At 48.4% G+C, this 27,411-nt stretch overlaps 1 protein-coding gene across 3 annotated transcripts in view; it reads right to left on the bottom strand.

Moving 5' to 3' along the window:
• SH3RF3 (SH3 domain containing ring finger 3) overlaps positions 1 to 27,411 on the bottom strand; it is a 188,481-nt gene that overhangs the window by 59,867 nt on the left and 101,203 nt on the right. The window contains exons 3-4 of one of the 3 annotated variants that reach the window (XM_066268546.1): positions 16,290 to 16,385; positions 2,776 to 3,129 (exon numbers count right to left, since the gene is read on the bottom strand). In XM_066268546.1, the coding sequence (XP_066124643.1) occupies positions 2,776 to 3,129; positions 16,290 to 16,385 (450 nt within the window). The remainder of the gene's footprint in view (positions 1 to 2,775; positions 3,130 to 16,289; positions 16,386 to 27,411) is intronic. The other 2 variants (XM_066268547.1, XM_066268548.1) reach the window with 2 other exon arrangements.

The following is a 27,411-nucleotide window of genomic DNA, read 5'->3' on the forward strand; positions in this document are numbered from 1 at the left end:
TCTATCCACTGAGCCACTGGCCAAGGCTGAACTTGGCTCTTAATGGCACTTCCATAGGCTTGGCAAGGTTCGGCAACTCTCCCAGGTGACACAGCTCATTGAGCAGGGGACTCTGCCTCATACAGCACTGTGTAGACCTGCCTGTCCCAGACCTGCCTTCACAGACGTCAGCCACTCTCTGAGGGACGGGCGGGCATTTCCTGCTCCTTCTCCTTTAGCCTGAGGTGAACCCTGAACATTTAACAGAAGAGCAATGGTTAAGTGAGATCACTCCCTGGACTCAGGTCCATACCACTCCTGCTGGAGCCAGGGCAGGGGGGCTGTGAGATGAGCTCTGAGACTCACAGGTCCAGGCTTCGTTTTCCTCATCTGCGAACAAGAATAATTAATGCTGCTGGTACTTCCTAGGGCGAGGTGTGCTGCACAGTGGAGGGAGCCCTGGCCGGCGTAGGGGGAGCCACAGCCACAGAGAGGGGTGCCGCTGCCCAAGCAGGAGGTGCACCAGTAAGCTCTCGGGGGTTTGCCTCACTGCTTGCTGCGGCTAGGACCCCAGGCATCCGGTCACAGCAACATTTTAGACCCATTTCTTTAGAAACCACAACCCCTGTACATATTTCCACTTTAAAGGAACGCAAAAGCGAGCTAGAAAGTGTGGTGACATTGAGGAGCCCTCACTCAGCCACTGGGGGGCTCCCTTGGCCATGCGGCTACTATATCTGTTCTGTGTGTGGCCAGCAGTGTGGGCGCCCTTGCTCATCATTTGGTCCGTGTTCCTCCACAGGGTTTTAGACTCAAGTCCGTTAAACAGCAGCAGGATCATCTCATGTTGGGCAGCCCTCTCTGATCTGCAGTCCCCGGCACACGGGTCCCATCAGAGCCTGTCTCTGGACCCAGCTGGAGCTGCTCAGTGAGGCTCACCTGCCAGCCTGGCAGGGAGCAGGGACACATGAACCTGCCAGGTCCCCTTCTGCCCCCAAGCAGGCAGCCCAGCCAGGGCTGGCAGGCCGCACTCAGAACTCCTGAAGCACACCGTGCCATGTTCAACAGAGTTCAGTAACCACCACAATAATTGTCAGTGACAACAGCCACCCTTGTGCCCCAGAAGAAAACTTGCTGGAACCCATGACCTGAGGCCTCACAGAATCTCTGCCCTCCTGGCCCAGGAAGCCCTGGTGTGCAGGCAAAGGGTACATATGAGGAGACAGGGTTAGTCTGGGCCTTGTCATCACAAGTGCCAGAGATTCATCCTGTTGGTGAGGACATTCTCTGTCCCAGCTTGGAGGGACACACCAAGTCTTGAGGGGCCCAGGGGTGACAGGGGGCTGGCTAGACACTTGCTGGGGCTGTCATCACCCCATGCCCCTGGGCAGTGAGGAGTCTAGTGCTCCTGCTCAGCCTGCCCAGGGGCCATCCCCACAATGCCAGCCTGGCACATGGAGGAGGCCTCTGTTTGTGCAGGAAAGCATGCCTGCAACCATGCTGGATTTTTCCACACATGTGATCACAAACCTCTGACCTCCAGCTGCACAACTCCAGGACTAGGTCCCCCTCCCAGAGCCAGTCCTGCCTGGTGGGGAGGGGGGTTCGTGAGACACTGGCCATGTGGGACCTGCTGTCTGGCTTCCCCTAGCAGCCCTGTGTGATACATGAGGCCAACAAAGCACCACAGACCAGGCAGTATTGTACTGGCGGAAGAGAGGGACCAGTCTCAGGGCAGCCCGACCACAGGCAGCACACTGGGCCTGGGGACCAGTGGGGGCAGCTCATCCCTGATCCCTGCTGCCCAGCATCACCCCTGGCTCTCCCCAGTAACTGAATTAAACTGGGATGGGGAGACAGGTGGAAACTGCTCTACTTGACCTCTGGCCCTTTGTGATGACTGTCAGAAAAGTCCAGAGCCTGGCCACAACTTTTGCTTCAAGTTAAACTGATGGAAAATGGGTCTCAGGGTCCCACTCATCTCTAAAACAAGCGGATTCAGCACTTACATCTTTGTGGGGCAAAGCGGGGCACAAGTTTTTTTAAAAGTGTCTCCCTTCTACCAGGGGGGCTGCCTAAAGTAAACTGGACTGTAGAACCCAGGACTGCTAACATCCACGGGCCCTGCTTGTTTCTAGAACTCCTAGGGACATAGAGTGGGGAGAGCTCTAGATCTAGTACCTACAAGTGCCAGGATGCAGAGAACAGATACCCTGGTAGCCCTGGCTGGCTAATTGAAAATAAGGTCCCCTGCTTCCCCTCATCCCCTCCCCTCTCCTTTATTTTCCTAGGGAAGTGGAACCAATACCATGTCTAGAAACAGGAGCAACCCACATGAATTACAAAAGTACTGCACGATACAGTCATTTCCGGTTCTGATCTCTGTCCTTTTCCGTCTTTGTTGAAAGGGAAAGGAATTGGCAAGTGTTAAAGACACGCTAAAAACATCCTAGCACTAAACCAAGATATTCTCCCTGACACCATCGCACAGCTCAAATGCAAACCAAGACAGATAATGCAATTCCTGGTTGTTGAGTTGCAGACCACCGAAAAGCACCTCACCAAATGCTGGGAGTATCAGTCACATGTTTAGCCTGTTAGAGACAGGGATACACCCCTACCAAGGCTTAGGGCAGTCCCTGGGAAGGGAATCACAATTGACCCCAGAGGATGTGCTGCTGCCTTGGCCTCCATGCTAGTTCAGGAGACGGATGCTGAGCTCCCAGCTGAGAATGGAGCCCCCAGACCCAGCGAGGGATGCCCAGCACCTCCGGGGCCATGCCCCAAGGATGTTACCTGGGAGGGAGCGCAGCAGGACAGAGGGGCCAGGTCCCCGATCCTGGGCACAGCCCGGGGGTCACTGGAGCTGATCAGGACTGGAGCACTAATCTCCATGGAGTGCCTGTGGCCAGCAGCCGGTGAGGACCTGTGAGTCACACTGAAAGCGGTGAAGGAGTGGCGTTTCTTGGTGCTCTTCTTGCCCTCCACACGCTGCTGAAAGCCACTGACAGCCCCTGCGCTGCTTAACATGGAACCTGGGGCCCCAGTGGCCACTGTGCTGGGGTCCGGTGGCAACGCGGCAGGGCAGCCAGACACTGCAGCTGGGCAGAGCTTGTCCATCTCGATAAGCTGCTTGGCGGAGTCATTGAGCTGAGTGAGAGAGGGGAGAGTGGTTTAGGTCAGTAATTCTGAGCTCTCCAAGTTGGCATTCACATTTAAAAATGAACAATATGGCCCTGTCTGGTTGGCTTAGCAGTACAGCATTGGCCCAGCATGTGGATGTCCTGGGTTTGATTCCCAGTCAGGGCACACAGGAGAAGCATCATCTACTTCTCCATCCTTTCCTCTTTTCTCTCTCTCTTCCTCTCCTGCAGCCACAGCTCGAATGGTTTGAGCAAATTGACCCCGGGTGCTGAGGATGGCTCCCTGGCCTTACCTCAGGCTCTAAGAACAGCTTGGATGTTGAACAATGGAGCAGCAGCCCTCGATGGGCAGAGCATTGTCCCCTAGTGGGCTTAATGGGAGGATTGCAGTCAGGGCACATGTGGGAGTCTGTCTCTCTGCCTCCTCGCCTCTCACTTAAAAAAAAAAAGTCTGACCAGGCGGTGGCGCAGTGGATAGAGCGTCGGACTGGGAAGCAGAGGACCCAGGTTCAAAACCCTGAGGTCGCCACCTTGAGCACGGGCTCATCTGGTTTGAGCACAGCTCACCAGCTTGAACCCAAGGTTGCTGGCTTGAGCAAGGGGTCACTCGGTCTGCTCTAGCCCCACGGTCAAGGCACATACGAGAAAGCAATCGATGAACAACTAAGGAACCGCAACAAAGAATTGATGCTTCTCATCTCTCTCCCTTCCTGTCTATCTGACTTCCCTCTCTCTGTCTCTCTCTCTCTGTCACAAAAAAAAAAAAAAAAAAAAAAAAAAAGTTATAAAACGGTCAGATCTCTCTAATTGGGCATCCAGTATGTACCGTGCAGGACAAGACACGGACCAGGCTGGAGTGCCGCCTGCAGACTTTACTGACAGGGTGTCTACAGCCGCTGTGCTTTTCCAGGGCCGGCTGCCAGGTCTGCCCCGTGAGCCCAGGCTTCCCTGGCCTGTCCATTTCCGGGGACCAGAAAGAGGAACAAGGGATGCCTGGCCTCATCTGACACCACGGCAACATGGTCCTGGCCTGCCTTGCACAACGTGGCCACTCCGGTAGGGGAATTCAAAGTAGGTGACCAGAACATGCTTTCTGACCATGGGTGAGGGCAGGTGGCAGGACAGTCCAGCTGGGTGACTAGAAGCCACAGACATCCTTTCCAGGAACAGCCTGCACTTAGGCCGTCAAGACCCAGAGCTGACCCAACCTTGGTCCTGAAGGGTCAGTACTACACTATTTCCAGCAATTTAGCAAGGACTTGGGGGTAAAACTCCTTCCCTACTCTCCCACCTTCTCCACAAAATAGTGTTCACCTTTGCAGAGGAGAGTTGGATCCTGGTTGAGCTGACCAGGAAAGGTGGGGTGGGATCGAGTCCAGGACAGCCATGCCATGCTGCCAGTGAATGCTGGAGGGCCTGTGTGGGAGAGGTTCCCTGGACTCCTGCTGGGTGTCCGGCAGGGCCTGTGGTCAGATTAGGGGTCAGCTCATCATTTGGGAGCCAGAGTGCACCTCTGACTCCTACACTTAGAACAGGTTTTTCATTCAAGGTGCATGATGGGGCCCCTTCCCATGGAGGCTGTCCCTTGGCCCAATCTAAGTTCATAACAAAGGTGGAGCTTACAGTGACTGAAGGAGTGCAGCAAGAGCGAGCCCATAATTGTGTCCGGTGTGGCCAGGAAGGAAACGTGACGTGAAAATGAGCCTGGGATCATGCCCTCTGGACGGGTTACATAAACGCCACTGTGCTAGGTAAACTCGGACAAGTCTAGTCTTTCTCCCTAGTCTTTGCAGAAGCAGCAGGAACAACTGAGTCAGTGCCTGCTGGCCTCCTGAAACAACCGCAGGAAATACAGAGTTAAACAGGTGTTTTATCCTCACCTGACAGGAAGGGGGTGAGATCGGGGGTGGGGTCGTGGCTTGAGCCGGCTTGGAACATGCCCCCGTCTTGCACAAGGGGCTCTGCTGGTGTCCGAAAGCAGCAGCCACAGTCTCACCCATACCTGCTGGGTGGAACCAGCAAGCAGCCAAGCCGCCTGGCCCACATGGTCCACAGCCATCTCCCCCCCCCCCTGCACTCCCCTTTTCTCTTTCCAGACCCCACATTCCCGAACATTTGGCCTGGGGTGTAAGTTGTGTGACCCCTGTGGGAAAACACCCCGGGAACAGTTCCTGCCAGCTCTGGCCCTGCTTTCTGAATATAGCTGATGGAGAGGCCAGATGTTCATGCTGACCTGACCTGCAACAGGCAAAAACAGCCAGGAGCTGGCAGACCGGTTCTTGGAGGTAGACAGGATGTCCCCAGCCCCAGGCAATTTCTTCTCCATGGGTGCAAAGGTGGAGAGGTCCTTTCACTCTGAAGAAGCACCTGTTTCCCTAGAATTCACTTCGAGATATGGGCCTTGGCCATGGTTTTTCCATATGACCAGAGAGGGAAGCACAGGTGGGCCTTTCTCCGAGAGGCTTGCGAAGCGAGGTCTCAGGTCATTAGTTATCACCAGCAGCCAGACCCCTGCTAACCGGTGCATCCCTGCACACTGCCCTGGCCACACGGAGCAGAAAGCGTCAAGGCGGGCCTGCAGTGGAATGGATTCCAGGTGCCGTCAGCAGGGCAGCTTCACAGTCCTCCCGTAACGGGGGCAGAGGGGTGGATGACCACCGTGCACAGGAGGTAGAGATGATGTTTCCGCCACTGACCAAATTCTGGGGGTTAGCATGCTGGGCTGACCAATGGGCCTTAAGTCCAGAAACCCAGCGTTCAGCATGTTCAGGCAGAGCCAGCCGCCACATGTCATCCACAGCTGGACCATGAGGTCAGAAGTGGCCTACAGTTGGTCCTTCTATTTAGGGCATGGAACAGGAGTCAACTTGGTCACTGAACACTCAGTTGTTGTTTTTTTGCCAAGGTGGGACTACGACGTGGAGTGACCAGGGAGGGACCACCAAGGTCAGTGGTAAGCAACAGTGAGAGGTGAGTAAGGGCACACCAAAATGCTATCTCCCTTCTTCACACTGGCCACACTGTGTGCCCTGAGAGTGGACATGCCAGTGTGCAGGCCATGCCCCCCATGCCCCCTGCCTCCACGTCCTCAGAGATCCGGGCAGAGGCAGAGCTCCTGGACGGCTGGAACATGAACAAGTCAGCAAGGCTGGTGGGGGCATAGAAGGCAAAAGGAAGCCAAAGCCAAGACTGTGTAGACCAGGGTTTAGTGCCAAGGGCGAGGCACAACCCAAGGTGCCAGTTTAGAGAAGGGGCATGTCCACAGAAGCCACTGTGGGGAGCAGCCTGAAGTGTGGGGGACGGACTGAACAGAGCCCAGAATGAAGTATAGGTCTCAGATGGCACAGAGAGAGCAAGTGTGGCCAGGAAATCCACAAAGAACGAAGTCCTTGCCGGCAGGTAAAGGCTACCTGGAGCCAGCGGTGCACCTGCTGGTCAACCTGTGCAAGAGCCAGGCCCATCTCCCCTGGCTAAGCCTAGAATGTGGGCTGGACCAGGAGGGGCCACACCACCACACAGAGGAGCCTGGTGTCAGGCCTGGGTTAGTAAACTCCGAGCCCGTGCCGTGAGAACACTTGCCCTTGCGCAGGCTGCACTGTGAGGGCAGGCTACTGCTGGCTTCTTGTTAAGTTGAAAACGACAAGGACAAGCCCCACAAAGAGGAAGCAAAGAGAGCAGGGATGGCCAGGCTGGTGACACACCCCACACTGTAGTGGGTCCTTGCCGGCCAGGCCTCAGCGCCTCATTATAGAGACCCATCTCTCAGAAAGGTGATGGAAAGTCCTCCAGCCCCAAACATGTGCTCTAAGTCCAGGGCTGTTTACTTTGAAACACTTCCTACTTCCTGCCTCCTGCTTCAGCTGTTCCACTCCATTCTGTCTGCTTTTCATGTGCTCCTTCGGCAGTGACGGCTCAGAGAGCACCAGGCACCGGCTCCCCGCCACAGCCCTGCGTGCTGCTCTCCAGAGTCAGCTTCTTGGACCCCCGTGTGCTGCACCCACCTTTCAGGGCCAAGAGCAAAACAGAAGAGCAGGCAGCAAACTGCCTCTCCTGTGGTCTAAATGGTACCCGCCCTGTCCCTCCACATGGAAGTTCATTATAGAAATAACATGCCTGAGGCTGGGCTAAAATTTCCTCCCTTCCCCAAAGCGACAGACCTGGACTGTCTCACTTAGTTCCCCCGTTCCTCTGTTGAGTCAGTCCTGGAAATCCCACTTTCAAAATCAGGAGACGGAGAACTCAACAGGTCCACTGTGTACATGCAGAGCACATGGGCCCCCAGTGGAGCGGAGATACAGCCTAGGGCACTGCTCTGCCTGCAGAGCTCCTACCGAGTGCATGAAGCTCACCACCAGCACAGGTCTTCCAGGCGCTGCTCCCAAACAACCACTCTGCCCTCTCTTTCTCCACAGAGAACCAGTGAGCAGGGACATCACGTCTTTTCCACTCCTGCCTTAGTCCAAAGCCCTCGCCGGGTGCTGCAGGGGTGGGCCGATATATTTCCCACTGAAGACAGAACTTCCAACAAACTATAGGGAAGTGAGAACGTCTGCTTCCAAATGGTGAAGGCTCAACATTTCATCAGGAGTTCTACAGCCCCAGCCTCTGCCAGAGGCGTGGGAACTTCCCACCGGAGGCCTCCTGATGTGAGAAACAGTTCAGCCCTGTCTTCTTTACTGAATTGTTGCTGGTGACAAGTGAATTCTTATTGGAGAGATAGCTAGCTAGCTAGCTAGTGACACAGACAGAAAACTGCTCAGTAACTGACCATCAATGCCAGGGGCCCTGGCCTGCTAGATGCTGACAAGTGCAGTGGGAGGCTCCACCTCTGAGCCTTAGTCCTGGACACAAAGCTCACTGTCCAGGAAAGCTGCCACCATCTTTCCAACAAGTGCCAATGAGCCACACGACACAACCCTCGGGGACGGGTCTGGTAACGGCAACCTGACGCCTTCCAACTGAAGAGCCTCTCTCTGGGTGCACACGTGCTGACCACATGGCCTGTTATTGCAGGATACCTGCACCCGCTAGCATCTTCCCCTGACAGTGGCTCTCGCATCAGACCCGCTCAGAGCAGCCATAATTTTCCACTTCCTCCTCCTTCTCCAACTGGGGAAACTAAACAGATGCTGGGGCCTAGCCTCAGTGTGTGGGGGACCCTCAGAGAGAGCTGAGGAGACAGTGGACAAATGTGGAGGTTTCCCCTCTTTTCCCTCACAAGCAGAGCATTAGAACGTGCTAGGAGTGGCCGCTGATTGCCAGTGGTGAGATGAGGGGCTGGGTGTGGCTAGGTAGACAAGTACCTCAAGATGCTCACCTGGGAAAAAACAGGCTCTGCTGCTCTGACTGCAGGTGGGGTCACTTGACCTGTATCTCAGGTGGGTTCTTGCAACCCACACAGACAGACCATGCTTTCATCATCCACGTAAACACAAAGTCAGTGATGAACCAACACATTCAATAACTCCAATTTTTATTGTTTTCCATAGAAATAAAAAGACATTTTGAACATCTATACAAAATGGAAACAAGGTGTTACCCCGAAGCTTAAGCATCTTGATGCATTTGTTCATTTTATCAGAAAAGTAGGCACTGGCTGGTTTGCTCAGTGGTAGAGCATCGGCCCAGTGTGTGGATGTCCCAAGTTTGATTCCTGGCCAGAGCACACAGGAGGAGTACCCATCTCTGCTTCTCTACCCTTCTCCCTCCTTTCTCTCTCTCTCTCTCTCTCTCTCTCTCTCTCTCTCTCTCTCTCTCTTCCCCTTCTGCAGCCATGGCTTGACTTGGCTACTTGGCTACTTGACATGGCCCGAGTTGTCCCGGGCGCTGAGGATGGCTCCATGGCCTCTGCCTCAGGCACTAAAAATGGCTCTGGTTGCAACAGAGCAGCGGCCCCAGATGGGCAGAGCATCGCCCCTAGTGGGCCTGCCAGGTGGGTCCCTGTCAGGGCACATGTGAGAGGCTATCTCTCTGTTTCCCCTCCTCTCACTGAATAAAAAAAAAAAAAGAGAACTGTCCCTGGCACCTGGGAAGGAGGGCATCCACTGCATACCTGCTCCCTCTTGCTCTGGGGGTCCTCGTGCAGGAGCCAGCCAGCGGTCCATGTGCTACTGAGGACATGGCGTCAGATGGGCAGAGCCAGCTCACAATCACACACGACCCTCCTCCCTGGGTCCAGTCTGGCAATGGCACAGTAGCAGTCAGTCAAGGTCGCTCCCCCAGGAACTTTGTGCTCTGGCTCTGTGGCTCGGCAACCCTCTGTTCAAGATTGTGTCTCCTCAACATTCTATGCTCGGCTGTGATAGTCCCTCACAACCACTCTTTTTTCCACGCATACAAACATCTAGAAAGGTCAGAAGAACTGAAGAGTTCCTTCTTTCCGTGGTTTAAAGAATTCCAAAAAGTGGCCTGTTAGAATTTGTTGCATTCCAGCTGCATCTGAATTTGGGGACCAGGTTGAAGAAAGATAGCTCCTACATGAGCCATGAGACCCCTGCTCCAGTGAGCCCAAGGCCAGCATGGATTTGGGCACTTGGTCTGGGGAAGCATCAGACCAGGGCCTGTTGGATCACGGTTACCAAGAAACCACAAGTTCTGAGTGAGAGGACTTTGAACGGATCAGTGTAGAAGAAATGCTTTAAAAAAGGAATATGATTGAAAAATCAGATGTACAGGATGATACCAGACACAACATTAAAAGAAGGACAGTGGGGTGGGAGGGTCCCAGCATTTCTCAAGAAAAACAACAGAGAAAACAGATGTGCACAGTGGCTCCCCCATCCCATTCAGAGGCAGAAAGTTCAGTCTCAATACATCTGTACCTGAGACCTGAAGGAGGAAGCATGTCTTCCCATCCATGGAGACCCAGCAAGCCCAGCCACAGGCATGCAGGACCAAGTGCTCACAATGAAAATAGAGGCAGCCACTGGGTGTTTCCATGGGAACACCATTCAGACGAGTCTCTACTGTGCACCTGACATGATCGGGGCTCCAAGGTGCTGCCAATGTGGCAGGAGCACAGGGACAGCTCTCAGTAAGTGCGGTCTTCAGTTGTACTTGGGGAGCTTGTTAAAGATGTAGATTCTGGCTCAGTAGGTGTGGGATGTCACCCACGTTTTGGCATGTCTTTCAGTTCCCAGGAGACAAAGCAGCCACTGTTGACAGACCACACTTGAGTAGCAAGCATCTAGAACTCTGCTTTGTGGTTCTGGCTTCACACTACCCATAGATACCCACAGGACCAAGGACAGCAGTCGCGTGGCCTTTCCTTCCACGTGCTGCTGCCCCCAAGTGCACCAAGTGCAGGACGGGTCACCAACATGGTGGCTGGCCTACCATTCCTAGGGCACAGACTCAGGAGTAGATGAAGAATGGCCTTTACCTGCCTGAGACATCTGTCAGGAGGAATTTCAGGAGCTGCCGCATCTGTGAGATGGGCTGGCAAAAACCTCTGAGCCTCATTGACCAGTGCTTCCAGGTTGTAGAACATTTCCTTCTGGATGAGACTAGACTATCAGCCAGGGTAGGCAAGGACAGAGTAACTAATTCCTTTGAACTCTGGCACCCCTTGACCTCCTCCCTGAAGGTCATTCCCGGAAGGCAGCCTTTGAGGAGAAAAGCAACCAAAACATTGACCAAGCTGGTCAAAACAAGTGGCCCGGTGAAGACCACCAGCCAAACACATCCAAGATCCATCTTCGTCACCACAAAGTCTCATCTGGCCCTTACACCAAAATTCTCAGGCAAAACCAACATGGTGGTTTTATAGATGAGGAAACTAAGACACAGTGAGTCATGTGTTCCAAATCCCATGGCTCACAAAGCAGCGCCAGGTTCCCACTCATACCTCTGCCCCATCACACCACAGCTGCCAGTACTGCACCTACTGCAGAGCGCTGGTTGCTTTTTGGTGTTGCTACATCTGTAGGTTAAAAATCAACACATTGGGCCCTGGCAGATTGGCTCAGCAATAGAGCATCAGCCTGGTGTGTGGAAGTCCCAGGTTCAATTCCCAATCAGAGCACATGGGAGGATCAACTGCTTCTACACCCCTCCACCTCCCCACCCTTCCCCTTCCACAGCTGTAGTTCAAATGGTTCCAGCAAGTTGGCCCCAGGTGCTGAGGATAGCTCCATGTCCTTGCCTCAGGCACTAAAGTAGCTCAGGTACGGAGTATCGGAGCAATGCCCCAGATGGGCAGATTATTGCCTGATAGGGGACTTGCAGAGTGGATCCTGGTTAGGGTGCATGTGGGGTGTGTCTCTCTGCCTCCCTGCCTCCCACTTAATTAAAAGAAAAAATCAACACATCCATGGATGTAGCTCTCCACCTTTGGAAATTATAGGGGTTGGGTTCATTTTAAATCAGACAGATATATTTTTTTTGGCATGGAAATTAGGTCAGGCAAATTCTAACTCTAGGAGAGCTTAGGCTACAGTTACCACAAGTGGAAGGCCATTTCTGTCCCTTCCTCTTACTGCCATGACATGCTAATAACTTCACAGCTGTTAACTGTGCCAAACTTCTATTTGCTCGGGGCACTGAACTTTGGACATTTGGAATGCCAATTGCCAACAGTCTAAGACTGATATTGTCCCATGCATTCAACAAATACTTGTGGAGCAGCTGCTGGGGTGGGGGCTTTGCCCCCGAGGAAGTCGCTATCCCCAGAAGCACACATCTCCTAAGATAGTAAGCAATGCCAGAGCCTTGCCATGAAATAACAGAAACCCCAACAAGGGGCAAGAGTCCTTGGCTACTGGGAGCCCTAAGGGTGACCCACACCCCGCCCACTACAGGGAGCTGCCTCTGTTTCCATCTGTCCCCTCCAGGTTTGCCCTTGAGCCTTACTAATATCTCTTCAAGGTGATTGATCAGTACAGGTGAGGCCCTACTTAGGAGGCTGGCGAATTGAGGTGATTATTCAGGTAAGTAAGGTTTAAAATAAGAAAGATCCAGCAATTCAAATGAATGAGGAAACAATTCCATTTACAATTTCATCAAAAAATACCTAGGAAAATGTTTATCCAAGGACGTAAAAGACCTGTACCTAGAAAACTAGATGATACTGAAGAAATAAAGATACAAAAATACAGAAACAAATACCATAGTCATGGGTAGAAATAATTAACATTGTTAAAATGTCCATACTCCAAAGTAATCTACAGAGTCAATGCAATTCCCATCAAAATACCAATGGCGTATTTCACAGAACTAGACCAACTAACCCTAAAATTTATATGAAACCACAAAAGACCCCAAATAGCCACAGAAATCTTGACCGAAGAACAGAGTTGGAGGTATCACACTACCTGATATCTAACTATACTGTAGAGCTAAAGTAATAAAAACAGCATGGTACTGGCATAAAAATAGACACATAGATCAACAGAACAGAACAGAGAGTCCAGAAATAAACTCACAGCTATATGGTCGATTAATCTATGACAAAGAAGACAAGACTATGCAATGGGATAAAGACAGTCTCTTCAGTAAATAATGCTGGAGAAATGGACAAATTATGCAAAAAATAATGATGCTAAACCACTTTCTTACACCATATACAAAAACAAAACAAATCCACAAACTTCAAAATCAATTAAAGATGTAAATGTGAGATCAGAAACCATAACACTCCTAAAAGAAGATATAGGCACTAAAGTCTTAGATGCTGCCCTTCGCAACATTTTTTTGGATATATCTCCTTGAGCAAGGGAAACAAACAAAAAACCAACGGGACAACCTCCAACTAAAAAGCTTCTGTACAGTGAAGGAAACCATTAACCAATGAAAAGACAACCAATGGAATGGAAAAAGACATTTTCCAACAACACACCCAATAAAGGGGTAATCTCCAAAATATATAAGTAATTCATACTCCTTAACACCAAAAACACAAAGAAACTAATCAAAAATGGGAAGAGGACCTGAATCGACATTTCTCCAAAGAGAAATCTCTGAAAATCAATAAAAATTAAGCCCTGGCCAGACAGTTCAGTTGGTTACAGCATCACCCAGAGTGTGGAGGTTGCTGGTTCCATCCCTGGTCAGGGCACACACAAGAGCAGCTGCATGTTCCTGTTCCTCTCAAAAAAATAAAATATACTGCTCACAAAATTACGGGACATTTGATCGCTTCATGTTCATTTTGAAATATCCCCTAATTTTTGTGAGCAGTATAAAACAAAATAAAATGAAGCAACAGGAAGAGAACCATGCTACACGAGCAAGACAACTAAGCTCAGCATCACAATCAATAAGGCTTAGGGCAAAATTGTCTGTGTAATTATAATCATTGTGCTGAAAAGAAAGACTTTCAAATGGGAAATGGTGTCATCAGTAACTGCCACTGTTGTTTTTAGGTGTTACAAGAATTTAGTGTTTGTCTTCTTTATTACTGCATACATATTAATTCACTTTTTCTATAAGCAGCATCACACCACCAGTTTCCCTCACATCACATAGGATTCATTCAATACCAAAACAGAGGCAAACTACTGACACCCACAGAGAGGGCTGAACTCTGTCACCACAGTCAGTCCTCTGTGCTCCAGCTGCCCTGGAATGTGGGTGCCCCACTGGAGCCCCCTCTCTTCTGCTAGGACATGGTACCCCTGATTGCTCTCTCCCTCAGGTGGGGGCAGACCAGACATATTGTGGGAGGCCAGAAAGGGCTCTGATCACTGGCCTCCAGAGCAGAAGGGGAGGAGACAGGACAGGGTGGGCTGCCCTGGGGCAGCAGGACAGAGGACAGACCCACCCCATGACCGTGCATGGCTCAGGTCTGGGAGACAGAACAGGCAGGAGCTCAGGTGAGCCTGCCATTGCTTCTGAAGGAGGCTGTTGCACCTAAGCTTCAAGGGCCATGGGCACAGCCTCTCTGAAGAAACACACAGGGCCTGAGGAGGCTATGCTCAGAGCAGAGACGGGCCTGTGAATGGAAGTATGGGACCTGAAGGGCCACATGGGCAGAAAGATGAAGGTGCCTCCTTCATAGCCTAGAGCAGGGGTCCCCAAACTTTTTACACAGGGGGCCAGTTCACTGTCCCTCAGACCGTTGGAGGGCCGGACTATAAAAAAAACTATGAACAAATCCCTATGCACACTGCATATATCTTATTTTAAAGTAAAAAAACAAAACGGGAACAAATACAATATTTAAAATAAAGACCAAGTAAATTTAAATCAACAAACTGACCAGTATTTCAATGGGAACTATGCTCCTCTCACTGACCACCAATGAAAGAGGTGCCCCTTCCGGAAGTGCGGCAGGGGCCGCATGCCACCCGCGGGCCGTAGTTTGGGGACCCCTGGCCTAGAGGGAGGAATATTTGAAAAGAATATTCCCAGGGAATAGGGAGTCAGTCCCTGGGAAGGCACAGATGGGTGACTTGCTGGCTTAGCCTCTGCATGTGTCTGTAGTCACTAGAAAGCCCAACTGTTTGGCCTCCCCAACCTGTGCACAAGCACTCTGCACCCCTGACTGCCTGGAGCTGCCCCAGAAAAGGGCGCCATTTTATAGTTGCTCCACCTGTGCAACCACCCTCAAGACCAAGGTATAAAACCTCCCACACCTAAAGTCACCACCGCTCTGACTTCCATGACCCTGGAAGAGTTCTGCCTGCTTCTGAACTTACTTTTGAAAAAATCATACAGCACATGCTTTTTGTGTGTGGCTTCATTCAAACATTTGTCTGTGACAGTCACCCAGGCTCTCAAGTGCAGTACCTTGTGCTCACGTTCTCTGCGGGACAGACTTCTGCTGTGTGGACCTACTTCATTTACTCAGTCCACTGCAGATGGACAAGGAACAGTTTCTAGTTTAAAGCATCACAGTAAAGTTTCTCTGAACATTCTTGTATGTGCCTGCGAGTACATTTCTAAGGATCTGCCTAGGAAAAAATTTCTACCAGCAGAAATGTCTGAGAGCACAAGTTTTTTCTTCTCCACTGTGCTGGAGTGGTATTCATGCATCAAGTTCTTTTGTCTTAAGCAGTGGGACATAAAAGAACACCCCTTTAGGAATAAGGCACAAATGGAAGCTCACATGGTCTTAGGGAAATTGTGAATTTTACAGGTGTACTATAGAAGCTGTGTGTGTGTGTGTGTGTGTGTGTGTGTGTACTTATTGTTGTGGGAGGGTCTCAGAATGTCCTGGGCAGCTTATCCAAAATAAATGTGAGAGGACCAGAAAATTTAGACAAGAGGAGTAGGAAATGACAAGTGAAGAGTGAAGAGGCTGGAAAAATAGATTAGGGTCAAACTGCAAAGGGCCTTGAATGCCATGTGAAAGCAGTTGATCTTGACCTGTAAGCAACAGGAATCAGCAGATTTGTTTAACAGCCACCAGTGCCCACACACCACTGGGTAGGTGTGAAAAAGCTGACACGTCACCTACTAAGCTGAGTGAGCTGTGGTTTGTTAGTGGGCAGCAGGAGAGTAAAAGACTATGTCCAGAGCAAAACAACCTGTGTTCAAGTCCCAGCTCTGCCTGTTACCAGAGATGACTGCCGTAGTGACAGGGTGATGCATGTGGTCAACTCACAGACATTCATGTGGACACATAATGACAGATGGCACACACACTCAAGGGGCAAACACTCTTACACACACACAATCGTGAGCCAGTGGTGTAGAAGTCAAGCATTCTAAGACACTTACCACTCTGCAAGAGCCCATAATGTACTCACTAGAAACCTAGTGCTTCTTAGTTACAGAAAAGAGACAGGAAATTAAGACCTCAAATTAGCCTCTAATTGTCTTCACATTAGGGACTCACAGTTAGATGAACCTGCCCAATAATCCAGAGTCCTAGGACGATGCTGCCCACAGTCTGGGAACGTCTCCTTCAGCTCCGTGTAAACTCTAAGGCGATGAGTGCCCAGGACTCAGGAGAGTCTCAGAAGCGTGGGTGCTGGCCCAGGCTCCCCATGAGGACCAGGCCAAATCTACCTGGGAGTTCTCCTCTGTGGCCCACATGGTGAGATGGCTCGCAGCCACGCCTGGGACAGACCACTCAAAACTGACCAAGGCAATTCTTAAAGCACTGATGTGGTGAATAAAACCCCATCTGATCTCAGACTACCGTGGAGTAGCCTCTTTCTCTCTGAGAGAAGGGTTCCGAGGTCGGGTCAGAACACGGGCAGAAGAGAAGCCAGAGAGCCTTACCTCCACGTACAGGAGGGGGAAGATTCCGACCCTGTCCCCCAGCATCCCCTCCGCCCAGTTGTCATCCACTCTTCGGATCACAGTCAGGACATCATCCTGTACAACCACATGGACACACACAACAACAACAAAACAAGAGATCTGTTAGTGCTGTTAAAGCCAAGAAAAGATTCTAAGCCACAATCCAAAAATGGCTTATTGTCCATTCTGAGCCATGACATGTGAAAAGAGTCAATCCTCACATTTTCACCTGGGATTCCTCTCTTCCTCTCCTATGCACTGATGACAGCTGCAAAGATTCTCAAATGGAAAAGGACAACAGGCCCTGGCCAGCTGGCTCAGTGGTAGAGCATTGGCCTGGCATGTGGAAGTCCCGGGTTCAATTCCTGGTTAGGGCACAAAGGAGAAGCGCCCATCTGCTTCTCCACCCCTCCCCCTCCTCTCCTTCTCTCTTTCTCTTCCCCTCCTGCATCCATGGCTTGATTGGTTCAAGTGCATTAGCCCCAGGCACTGAGGATGGCTCCAACCTCAGATGCTAAAAAGAGCTTGGTTGCAAGCATGGCCCCAGATGGGCAGAGCATCAGCTCCAGATGGGTTAGCCAAGTGGATCCCGGTCGGGGCACATAAGGGAATCTATCTCTCCACCTCTCACTTGGAGAAAGAAGAAAAAAAAGGTAAAATAATTTACAATACTTGGTAGCCCCTCCTTACTCTTGGGTTTGCTTTCCACAGTATTAATTCCTATGGTCAACTGTGGTCCAAAAATATTAAATGGAAAATTCCAGAAATAAACAACCCATAAAACTTCAAGTGCATGCCATCCTGAGTGGTGTGATAAAATCTCGCCCTGTCCACCCAGGACATGAGTCATCCTTTTGTCCAGCATGGCCGCACTGCGTACACCCCCCCACCCCCTGCTCATTTGTCACTCAGTAGCATCTACAGCAGAGGTTTCTAACCTTTTTACACTTGGGGACCAGTGGAAATAGGAGAATTATTTCAGGGACTGCTAAGGCAGAAATCACATGGAGCATAAGTGAATCTGACAAAGATCATTGGGTCTGTAATCGTCATACAACATCAGAATGGCTAACTCTTGTGCAGACCAGCTTGAAAGTTCTGGTGACTGCTCTGCCGCCTGGTGGTTGGCAGACACTGGTCTAGATCAGTGCTTTTCAACCTTTTTCATCTCATTGTACACATAAACTAATTACTAAAATTCTGTGGTACACACACAAAAAATATTTTTTGCTGATCTGAAAAAAAGGTATAATTTTAATTGATATACAAAATACTATTAATAATAATTGCCTACCCTTTTTGCTCCAAAGTGAGTTTTTAAAAAATTAGGTACCTAGCCAGTCAAATGGTGGCATAGGTGAATGTGGTACTTGAATCCTCCCACAACCACATCACAATTACAGCCAAACTACAGAACAACCATCATTCAGAACCACCTGAAATCTAGCTGAATGGAAGTCCTACAACTAAGGATTTAGAGAAGCCACACTGCGGCTAATAGGAGGAGTGCAGACGCAGAACTGGCTGGTCCCACTAGTATGTGTGGTAGATAAAAATTGGGAGGGGTATCTCGGCTACAGAAATCCCCCTCGAGGAGTGAGAGAGGTCCCAGCCCTACACCAGGCCCCTCAGCCCAGAGTTCCAATTCCAGAAAGAGAAGTCCCCATAAGTTCTGGCTGTAAAAATCAGCAGGATTGAGGCTAAGGGAGATGGGCTCCTCTTAAAGGGGCTGTGCACAGACTAACTCAGCTACTCCCTCTGAGTTCCAGCACAGAGGCAGCAGCTTGAAAGGCACCAGAGACATACGGGGAGGAACTGCATTGATGGGCATCAGGGCAAGAGCTGGGGTGGGGGCAGCTTTCTGCCAGACAGACAGGCAGAGAACATTGGTCCTTTTCTGAGACCCCACCCCCACAGAGCCTGCAGGCAGGTGCCATATCTGGGTCTTCATCAACCTGGCTCACACTATTCACCCAGACCTGGTGATTCCCTGAGAACCCACCCCACCCAACTTGTAAACCAAAGCTGCGGCTTTTGAATACTAATTATCTCTCTTGACTGTCCTAAAATCTCTGAAACAAACAGCATCTGGACTCTACATACCCCAAACTTCTTGCTAAGTTGGCCCCAGGTCTGGCACTAGCAGCAGCCAGCATTGGTTTATGGCTTGATCTCATCTGGGCACCTCCAAGTCCAGCACAAGTAGCAGCCACCTGCACATCATTCTGCCAGGTGGCTCTAGGCAGGGCACAGGCAGTGGTTGGCCTTGCAACTCCCAGGAGGTCCCAAAGCCAGTGCATCCAGTAGATAGCTTCAGACCAAGTGGGATTACAACACTGAAGGGGAAGACTTGGTGAGCACAAAGCCCCACAGAAGCAAGTCCTGCTCCACAGACTCTACTCCTGCACAGCAGTTTTTCTGCTGTAGTCACAGCTGGTCTTTGTGGCCAACTGGCCTGGGGGTCAATCCCTCCCAGTGATGCCAACAGCAATCAAGGCTCAACTACAATAGGACAGTGCGTACAGTCCACATAAGAGTGTACCTGGAGTGCCCAGCTCAGGTGAATGGGGAGGCTGAGCCACTGGACCCTACAGGATACCTACTACACAAGGCCACTGTACCAAGCCTGAGAGACATAGCAGCTGTATCTAGTACATAGAAACAAACATAAGAAAGCAGCCAGAATGAGGAGACAAAGAAACACGTCCCAAATGAAAGAACAGGAGAAATCTCCACAGAAAGAACTAAACAAAATGGTAGCAAGCAATCTGTCAGATACAGAGTTCAAATCACTGGTTGTAAGGATGTTGAAAGAAGAACTTGAACAAAGAAATAATAAGCATAAAAAAGGACACAGAAACCATAAAAAAAAAGACCAGTCAGAAACAACGGAAACACTAGCTGGAATCAAGAATAATTTATAGGGACTCAATAGTAGAGAACAAGCTGAGTACTGAATCAGTGATTTGGAATATAAGAAAGGAAAAAAAGAAGAGAAAAACACTCAAACAGAACAGCAAAAAGAAAAAAGAATCCAAAATAAATTAAGATACTATAAGGAACCTCTGGGACAATTTCAAACATACTAACCTTTGCATCATGGGGTGCCAGAAGAAAAAGACAGAGAGCAAGAAATTAAAAACCTATTTGAAAAAAATAATGACAGAAAATTTCCTAACCTGGTGAAGGAAATAGACATAAAAGTCCAGGAAGCTCAGACAGTCCTCAAAAAGATGAACCCAAAGAGGCCCACACCAATAAAATGCATAAGGTTAAACACAAAGAGAATTTCAAAAGCAACAAGAGAAAAGCTAAAGTTAGATACCTACAAGGGAGCTCCCATAAGACTGTCAGCTGAGTTCTCAACAGAGACTTTGCAGGCCAGAAGGGAATGGCACAAAATATTCAAAGTCATGAAAAGCAAGGACCTACAACCAAGATTACTTTACCCAGCAAAGCTATCATTTAGAATCAAAGGACAGATATAGAGCTTCCCAGACCAAAAAAAAAAGATGAAGGAGTTCATTACCACCAAATCAGTATTATATGAAATGTTAAAGAGTCTTATTTAAGAAGAAGAAAAATAAACAAAATATATAAACAATAAATACATATCTATTAATAATTGAATCTTTAAAAAGATGAACAAGCAGAATAGAAACAAACTCATAAATACAGAGAACAGCTTGACAGTTGAACAGACAGGAGGGGGATTGTGGGGATGGGTGAAAAAGGTGAAGGGATTAAGAAGTACAAATTGTTTCTCACAAAATAGTCAAGGTGATGTCAAGTACAGCACTAGGAAAACAGTCAATATGTATGGTGTCATGAGTATAAGACCTACCAGGCTGATCACTTAGTAAGTTATATAATGTCAGACCACTGGGTTGTACATATAAAACTAATATAAGGCTGTGTGTCAACTGTAAATGAAAACTAAAAAATTATTTAAAAAAATAAAGCAATTAAACTGTTAAAAAGAAATTAGATACTTATACTTGTATATAAGGATTTCTGGTACCAAGAATTAGCCAATAGATTCAATCTTATTATGCAATGTGACCAATAAAATACAAGTCTATTATACGATCTATGTATTTATGGTTCAAGACAGGATATTCTAATGGAAATGCAAAAAAAAAAAAAAAAAAAAGAGAGAGAGAGAGAGAGCATTCACACAGATGGCTATTGGTGTGTTAGCTGTTGTCATTTATTTATTGGACAATCTAAGGGAAAACAGGCAGTGCCCCTGACTCAACAGTCAGGTATTGCATGTTTTAAAAATTCTTGTGGCACTAAGGTTGAAAATCGCTGGTCTAGATTACCATACTGAACGTCATGGAATCATAGTGCCTGTGCTCGGGTCATCCTTGTTTTATTTATCAATAGTAATGGCCCCAAAGGGTGAGAATAGTGATGCTGGCAATTTAGTTACGCCAAAGAGAAGCTGTACAGCGTATGCATGGGTGCACAGGACAAAAGAAAGTATATGTCGGGTTTTATACTATCATAGTTTCAGGCATCCATTGGAGGTCTTGGAATGTATACACCCTGCAGATGAGGAGGGAGTACTGTAGTTCTTATTTTAAAATGAACGTTCCCATTACTTAATGAAATGAAAAATATTTTGAATAAATATATATTCAGCTAAGTATAAAACTTTTAAAGTTTCTGGCTCTATCAAAAAACATTTACTTGGAGTAGTGGGTATGTAAAGCATTGATAACCCTCTTGAACTCTCTGGCATGCCAGACAGCATCCTTCTTCTTTTATGCCTACCAAATTAGCCTGAAGGCTGGCGAGGCTGTCCCCACAGATGCCTCTGGAAGCCACTAGAGGTGGCTAGTTGAGCACACTATCCTTCAATACCATTTTAAAGGCACATCTCAGTGAATGTCACAGCTCAATTGCCAGGGCTCAGCCTGAAACCAGGTGCACTGGAAACCCCAGTAAGTTCCTTCAGCAGCTCTGCACAACCTAGCCTCTGGGGGCCCAGTATTTCACCCTCCTACATGAGCCATGTGACATCTAGAAACGGTCCCCAAAATGTCACGAAGAGTAAGCAAACCATTGCCCTGGAGTGCCACTTCCACTCTTCCACGCTCCTCGTCATCTGCTGTCAAGGGGTTTCAAGACAGAGTAGCCCCTCCAGATGCTCAGCCAAGCTCCCACAAGTGTGACTGGGGACCAGGCCCTGTCACTGACAGCACCATCCTGTCAGAACATGGGCTAACCACAGACAGAGCTCCTAAACTCACTGTTTCGCAGAAAGAAGAGAAAATGTTAAAGGGAAGAGCTCAAAGATTCCCTCAACCTCTTGTAGAAGCGACACAGAATTGTTCATTGTTCTGATCATGGTGGGCACTCTATGCGAGGCTCTTAACAGAAGCATAGCAGCCACCAACCCCCAGTGTCCTGCTGGGTCCCTGGTACCTGTGATGTGGGAGCCCAGGACTTCCTCCTATTATCCTGTGCAGATTCCACAGGCTGCTCAAGGTCTGAACTCAAATAAGGGCAATACTTTGAGAGTGAGGCAGACTTCTCAGGGACCCTCAGTGCTGAGGGAAACCTGCAGCCAGGGGGTGGGCCCAGGTAAACACAGAGAGGTCAGAGGTCAGATGTCACACCCTTCTTAGTGTTTAGAGCTCTCCCCACTACAGATGCACACCAACCCATGCACTGCACACATAGGCACAGCAAGTGAACACATGCCCTCCAGCAGGGTGGAGTCTCAGGTGCCAGAGATCCCTCCCCTGGTCTTCCCACTGTGTACGGGGAAAGTGGGCCTCTCTATGCCCATCCACTGACCTGGCACCCATCCCCACACCTGGAACACAAATTAGAGTTGATAAATGTCTTTACAAGGAATGATTGTACCAAGGAGGCTAGGTGAGAATTAACTGACATTCTCCAGAGTAAGACCAGCAGACTCCCAACCCAGGCCAAGAAAGTGCCCTGCTCAGCTTCACTGTGAACTATGTGTTCCGAGTCCTGTGTGTCCTTCACTGGCCCATGCTGAGGACAGGCAGGGAGTAGATGATGGACAACTCTATCCTCGAGGAGCCTGCATTCCAGCCAGGACATACAGACAACCGTCATGCAAACATAGCACCTTCTTGGGAGGAGTAAATGGAAATGTGCTGGGTAAAAGGGTTCCATCTCAAGGGGTCAGGGGTGACTGGAGGGGCTGCGAACAGGTGGGGAATACCCAGGCTGGAGGAGCCTGCACCATTGGCAGGCAAGAAGGAGCTGGCATCAGCATGCCTGGGAGAGGTGTGAGCCAGGGCCAGGCGCTCTGAAGAGAGCCAGGCGGGCGGGTACTGGCTCAAGCAGTTCTGTAGCACAGGCCTATATGTGGACTCTGGGGAGGAGAAGCCAATGGGGGTCCTGAGGAGGGGTAGGCACCACCTGCTGCAGGGTGAAAGGCTCTCGGGCTCCAGCTGCTGAGGAGAATGGGCTGGGGCACCCAGTGAGCCAGGGAAACAGTGGGGCGGAGGCCACACAGGGTGCGAGGTCTGTTCTGGGAGAAGGAGGAGCTCACATTCCAGATAGGCTTGCAAATGTTTCCTGACCAAGCTTCAGATCTACCCCAAGTTCCATTGACAAGTCAACATCACTCTGGGGACAGTGTGTCTGACTCTCACCTCAACGTCAAAAGAAGGGGTTAGGTAAAGACAGTCCTCAGCAGCCCCCAGGCGGCCTTTGAACCATGGTCACTGGCACCTCTGAATGACCTCCTTAGTAAAGGTGCCTCGGCCACATAGGCCAGGTGGCATGCAGAGGTGGTTGAAGAGCTGCAGCCCCACTGGAAGGAGGAAAACAGGATCTAAGAGCCAAGAAGTTGACTGAGTTTCTCAGGTAGGTAATTGCTGGGGTCACACAGCCTGAGCAAAACACAGGGCTCAGGAAGAAGAAAAGGAGGAGTCGCAAAATTCCTGAGTGTTCTCAGCCCTACAGGAAGAATGGCACAGTGGGCTCAGGGGTGCCCAGTGATAGGACAGCAGCCTTGACTCCAGGGCTGAGGGGCTTTCCTACCCCTGGGCCATTCCCCCGAATCAGACACCAGGAGAATAAGGGGACAGTGGACTAGTGCTTGGAATTCTCAGTTCTCCACGGTGTACGTCTACCCACAAAGGACGTTTATTTTTCTGAGAACACTGGGCTAACACAAAAAGGGGCAGGTGTCTGACAGGATGGCAACATTCCCCAGAAAAGGGAGAGAGTGGGAGGAGCAGAAAGCAAACATTTATTGAAGGCCAATTCTGAGCTCAGTCTTAAACACCTTTGCTCAATGAATCCTCGTGTCAACTCCATTCAATAGCTAAAAAAGAGATTTGAAGATTAAGCAAATGTCCCAAAGTCACTGATCTGAATCTCTGTGTACCTTGGATTTTTTTTAAGAAATTTTTTTATTATTGATTTTAATTTACTGTGTTTACATAGATTCTAGTGTTGCCCAGAATGCATCCCTCCTCCCCCATATTCCCCTGCAACATCTTTCTTGCCCCCCTCCCCCCTTCCCTTCAGGTTTATCCCCTCCTATCATCCCCTTTTCCTCTGTTCTCTTTTCCTCTGGTCCCTTTGATCTCTCCTCTGTCTCAATTCCATTCCTCAGTTCACATTGTTCATTGGATTCCTCAAATGAGTGAGGTCATATGATATTTTTCTTTTTCTGCCTGGCTTATTTCACTTAACATAATAGTTTCCAGGTTCATCCATGTGATCGCAAAAGGTAAGATTTCCTTCTTTCTCATGGCCCCAAAGAATTCCATTGTATATATGTACCACTGCTTTTTTTTTATTTCATATTAATTTTAATGTGGTGACATTGATAAATCAGGGTACATATGTTCAAAGAAAACATCTCCAGATTATTTTGACATTTGATTATGTTGCATACCCCTCACCCAAAGTCTTCTATCACTTTCTATCTGGTTTTCTTTGTGCCCTTCCCCCTCCACCTCACCCCCCCCCCTTACCATCACATTCTTGTCCATGTCTCTGAGTCTCATTTTTATGTCCCATCTATGTATGGATTCATATATTTCTTAGTTTTTTCTGATTTACTTATTTCACTCCATATAATGTTATCAAGGTCCATCCATATTATTGTCATCATTTCTTATGGCTGAGTAGTATTCCATAGTATATATGTACCAAGCTTTTTAATCTACTCGTCCACTGATGGACACTGGGGCTGTTTCCAGATCTTCGCTATTGTGAACAATGCTGCCATAAACATGGGGTGCATTTCTTCTTTTGGAACAGTTCTATGGTGTTCTTAGGGTATATTCCTAAAAGTGGGATAGCTGGGTCAAAAGGCAGTTTGATTTTTAACTTCTTGAGGAATCTCCATACTGTTTTCCACAGTGGCTGCACCAGTCTGCATTCCCACCAGCAGTGCAGGAGGGTTCCTTTTTCTCCACATCCTCACCAGCACTTATTCTGTGTTGTTTTGTTGATGAGTGCCATTCTGACTGGTGTGAGGTGATATCTCATTGTGGTTTTAATTTGCATTTCTCTAATGATTAATGATGTTGAGCATTTTTTCATATGCCTATTGGCCGTCTGTATGTCCTCTTTGGAGAAGTGTCTATTCATTTCTTTTGCCCATTTTTGGATTGGATTGTTTGTCTTCCTGGTGTTGAGATTTACAAGTTCTTTATAAATCTGGGTTATTAACCCCTTATCAGATGTATTGTTGAATATGTTCTCCCATTGCGTAGTTTGTCTTTTTATTCTGTTCTTATTGTCTTTAGCTGTGCAAAAGCTTTTTAGTTTGGTATAGTCCCATTTGTTTATGCTCTTTTATTTCACTTGCCCATGGAGATAAATCAGCAAATATATTGCTGCGAGAGATGTCAGAGAGCTTACTGCCTATATTTTCTTCTAAGATGCTTATGGTTTCACGGCTTACATTTAAGTCTTTTATCCATTTTGAGTTTATTTTTGTGAATGGTGTTAGTTGGTGGTCTAGTTTCATTTTTTTGCAGGTAGCTGTCCAATTTTCCCAACACCACTTGTTAAAGAGACCGTCTTTACACCATTGTATGCTCTTACCTCTTTTGTCAAATAACAATTGACCATAGAAGCATGGGTTTATTTCTGGGTTCTCTGTTCTGTTCCGTTGATCTATATGCCTGTTCTTATGCCAGTACCAAGCTATTTTGAGTACAATGGCCTTGTAGTATAATTTGATATCAGGAAGTGTGATACCTCCCACTTTATTCTTCCTTTACAAGATTGCTTGAGGCTATTTGTGTTCTTTTTTGGTTCCATATAAATTTTTGGAATATGTGTTCTATATCTTTGAAGTATGTCATTGGTATTTTAATTGGTATAGCATTGAATTTATAAATTGTTTTGGGTAACAGACATTTTAATGATGTTTATTCTTCCTAACTATGAGCACGGTATGTGCTTCTACTTGTTTGTATCTTCCTTGATTTCTTTTATCAATGTTTTATAATTTTCCGAGTACAAGTCTTTAGTCTCCTTGGTTAAATTTACTCCTAAGTACTTTATTTTTTTGGTTGTAATAGTGATGGGGATCGTTTCCTTAATTTCTCTTTCTGACAGTTCATTGTTAATGTATAAAAATGCCTCTTATTTCTGAGTATTAATTTTATATCCTGCCACCTTACTGAATTCATTTATCAGGTCCAGTAGTTTTTTGACTGAGACTTTAGGGTTTTCTATATACAATATCATATCATCTGCAAATAATGATAGTTTTACTTCTTCTTTTCCAACTTGAATGCCTTTTATTTCTTCTTCTTGTCTGATTGCTGTGGCTAGGACTTCCAGGACTATGTTGAATAAGAGTGGTGAAAGGAGGCACTCCTGCCTTGTTCCTGATCTTCAGGGGATTGCTTTTAACTTTTGCCCATTGAGTATGATGTTGGTTATAGGTTTGTCATAGATGGCCTTTATCATGTTGAGGTAAGTTCCCTATATTCCCACTGTGCTGAGAGTTTTGATCATAAATGGGTGCTGGATTTTACCAAATGCTTTTTCTGCATCTATTGAAATTATCATGTGGTTTTTCTCCTTCCTTTTGTTTATGTGATTGTACCTTTGATTTTTACCTACTTCTGTTCCCTGGATCAAGGGAGCATTGTTTGGGATTAATGCTGGATTTATTCACACAGGAGAGAAGCCAACACGCTAGAAATGGTGACTAAACATTCAGCAGTATAAGCTCATATGGAGGGGCTGTGTGGTGACAGTAACAGGAGAAAAGTCTGACAGGTCAGGAAAAACTGTGGTGGTATTTTAAAAAGGGTTTCTGCCAACTCAAAGCATCCCCTCGGTGCTGGGCAGAGAAGGAAGGTTACAAGCTGATGACTAGAACAGAACTCTCCCATGTCCACAGGGCGGAGGTTTCGCATGAGACAAGCATGATGGGAGGTTGGGGGACAAGCTTCAGGCGATCATGGTATGAGCCTCAGGCCCCCACTGAACGTTGGATGCTAAAGTGAGCTTGCAATGGGCTGGGTGCTGCTGAGGGGACAGACGACCTCAGAGGACAGCTGAGCATCTCAGAGCAAGTCCACGAAAGGGCAGCACCAGGCCCTTCCATCTGCAGCTCCCTGGGGGGCCAGAGATGGACAGCATGCTGTCATTCACTGAAAATTATAGGGTCAGGGCTCCACAAACATTTTTGGGACCTTGTAGTTGAGTAAAAACACAGTAACTGGAGTCAGCGGCCACAATCAGAAGGGAACGCAGGCTGGTGTGGTGTGCCTGGCCCTGAGCTCTGCTCTTCACACCCCCAGGGCAGGCAGCAGTGTTTGATCTTTAGGGCAAGGTACCGTGGCCCAGCATGGCTAAGTGTTCTCCTAAGGTCATATGGTCGAGATCACACATAGGACCCCTTACTACAAAGTCCTAGTACCAGCCTAATCCCTGCTGTGAACGTGAGCTCACATCAAGGACTTCACATGAGAGCATTCAAGGAACCAGCGGACAGAGCTGAGGACAGCGCACACCTTTTCTTTAGCCTTTCTACTTGCACATGCTCAGCTCGTGGGAGTGGGACTACTAAGAAGTTATGAAATATGCTTTTTGTAGTGTAAAAAGCAATTATTCATGCCCTTCT

The sequence above is a fragment of the Saccopteryx bilineata genome, chromosome 3 (genome assembly GCF_036850765.1).
Source record: "Saccopteryx bilineata isolate mSacBil1 chromosome 3, mSacBil1_pri_phased_curated, whole genome shotgun sequence".
Lineage (NCBI taxonomy): Eukaryota > Metazoa > Chordata > Mammalia > Chiroptera > Emballonuridae > Saccopteryx > Saccopteryx bilineata.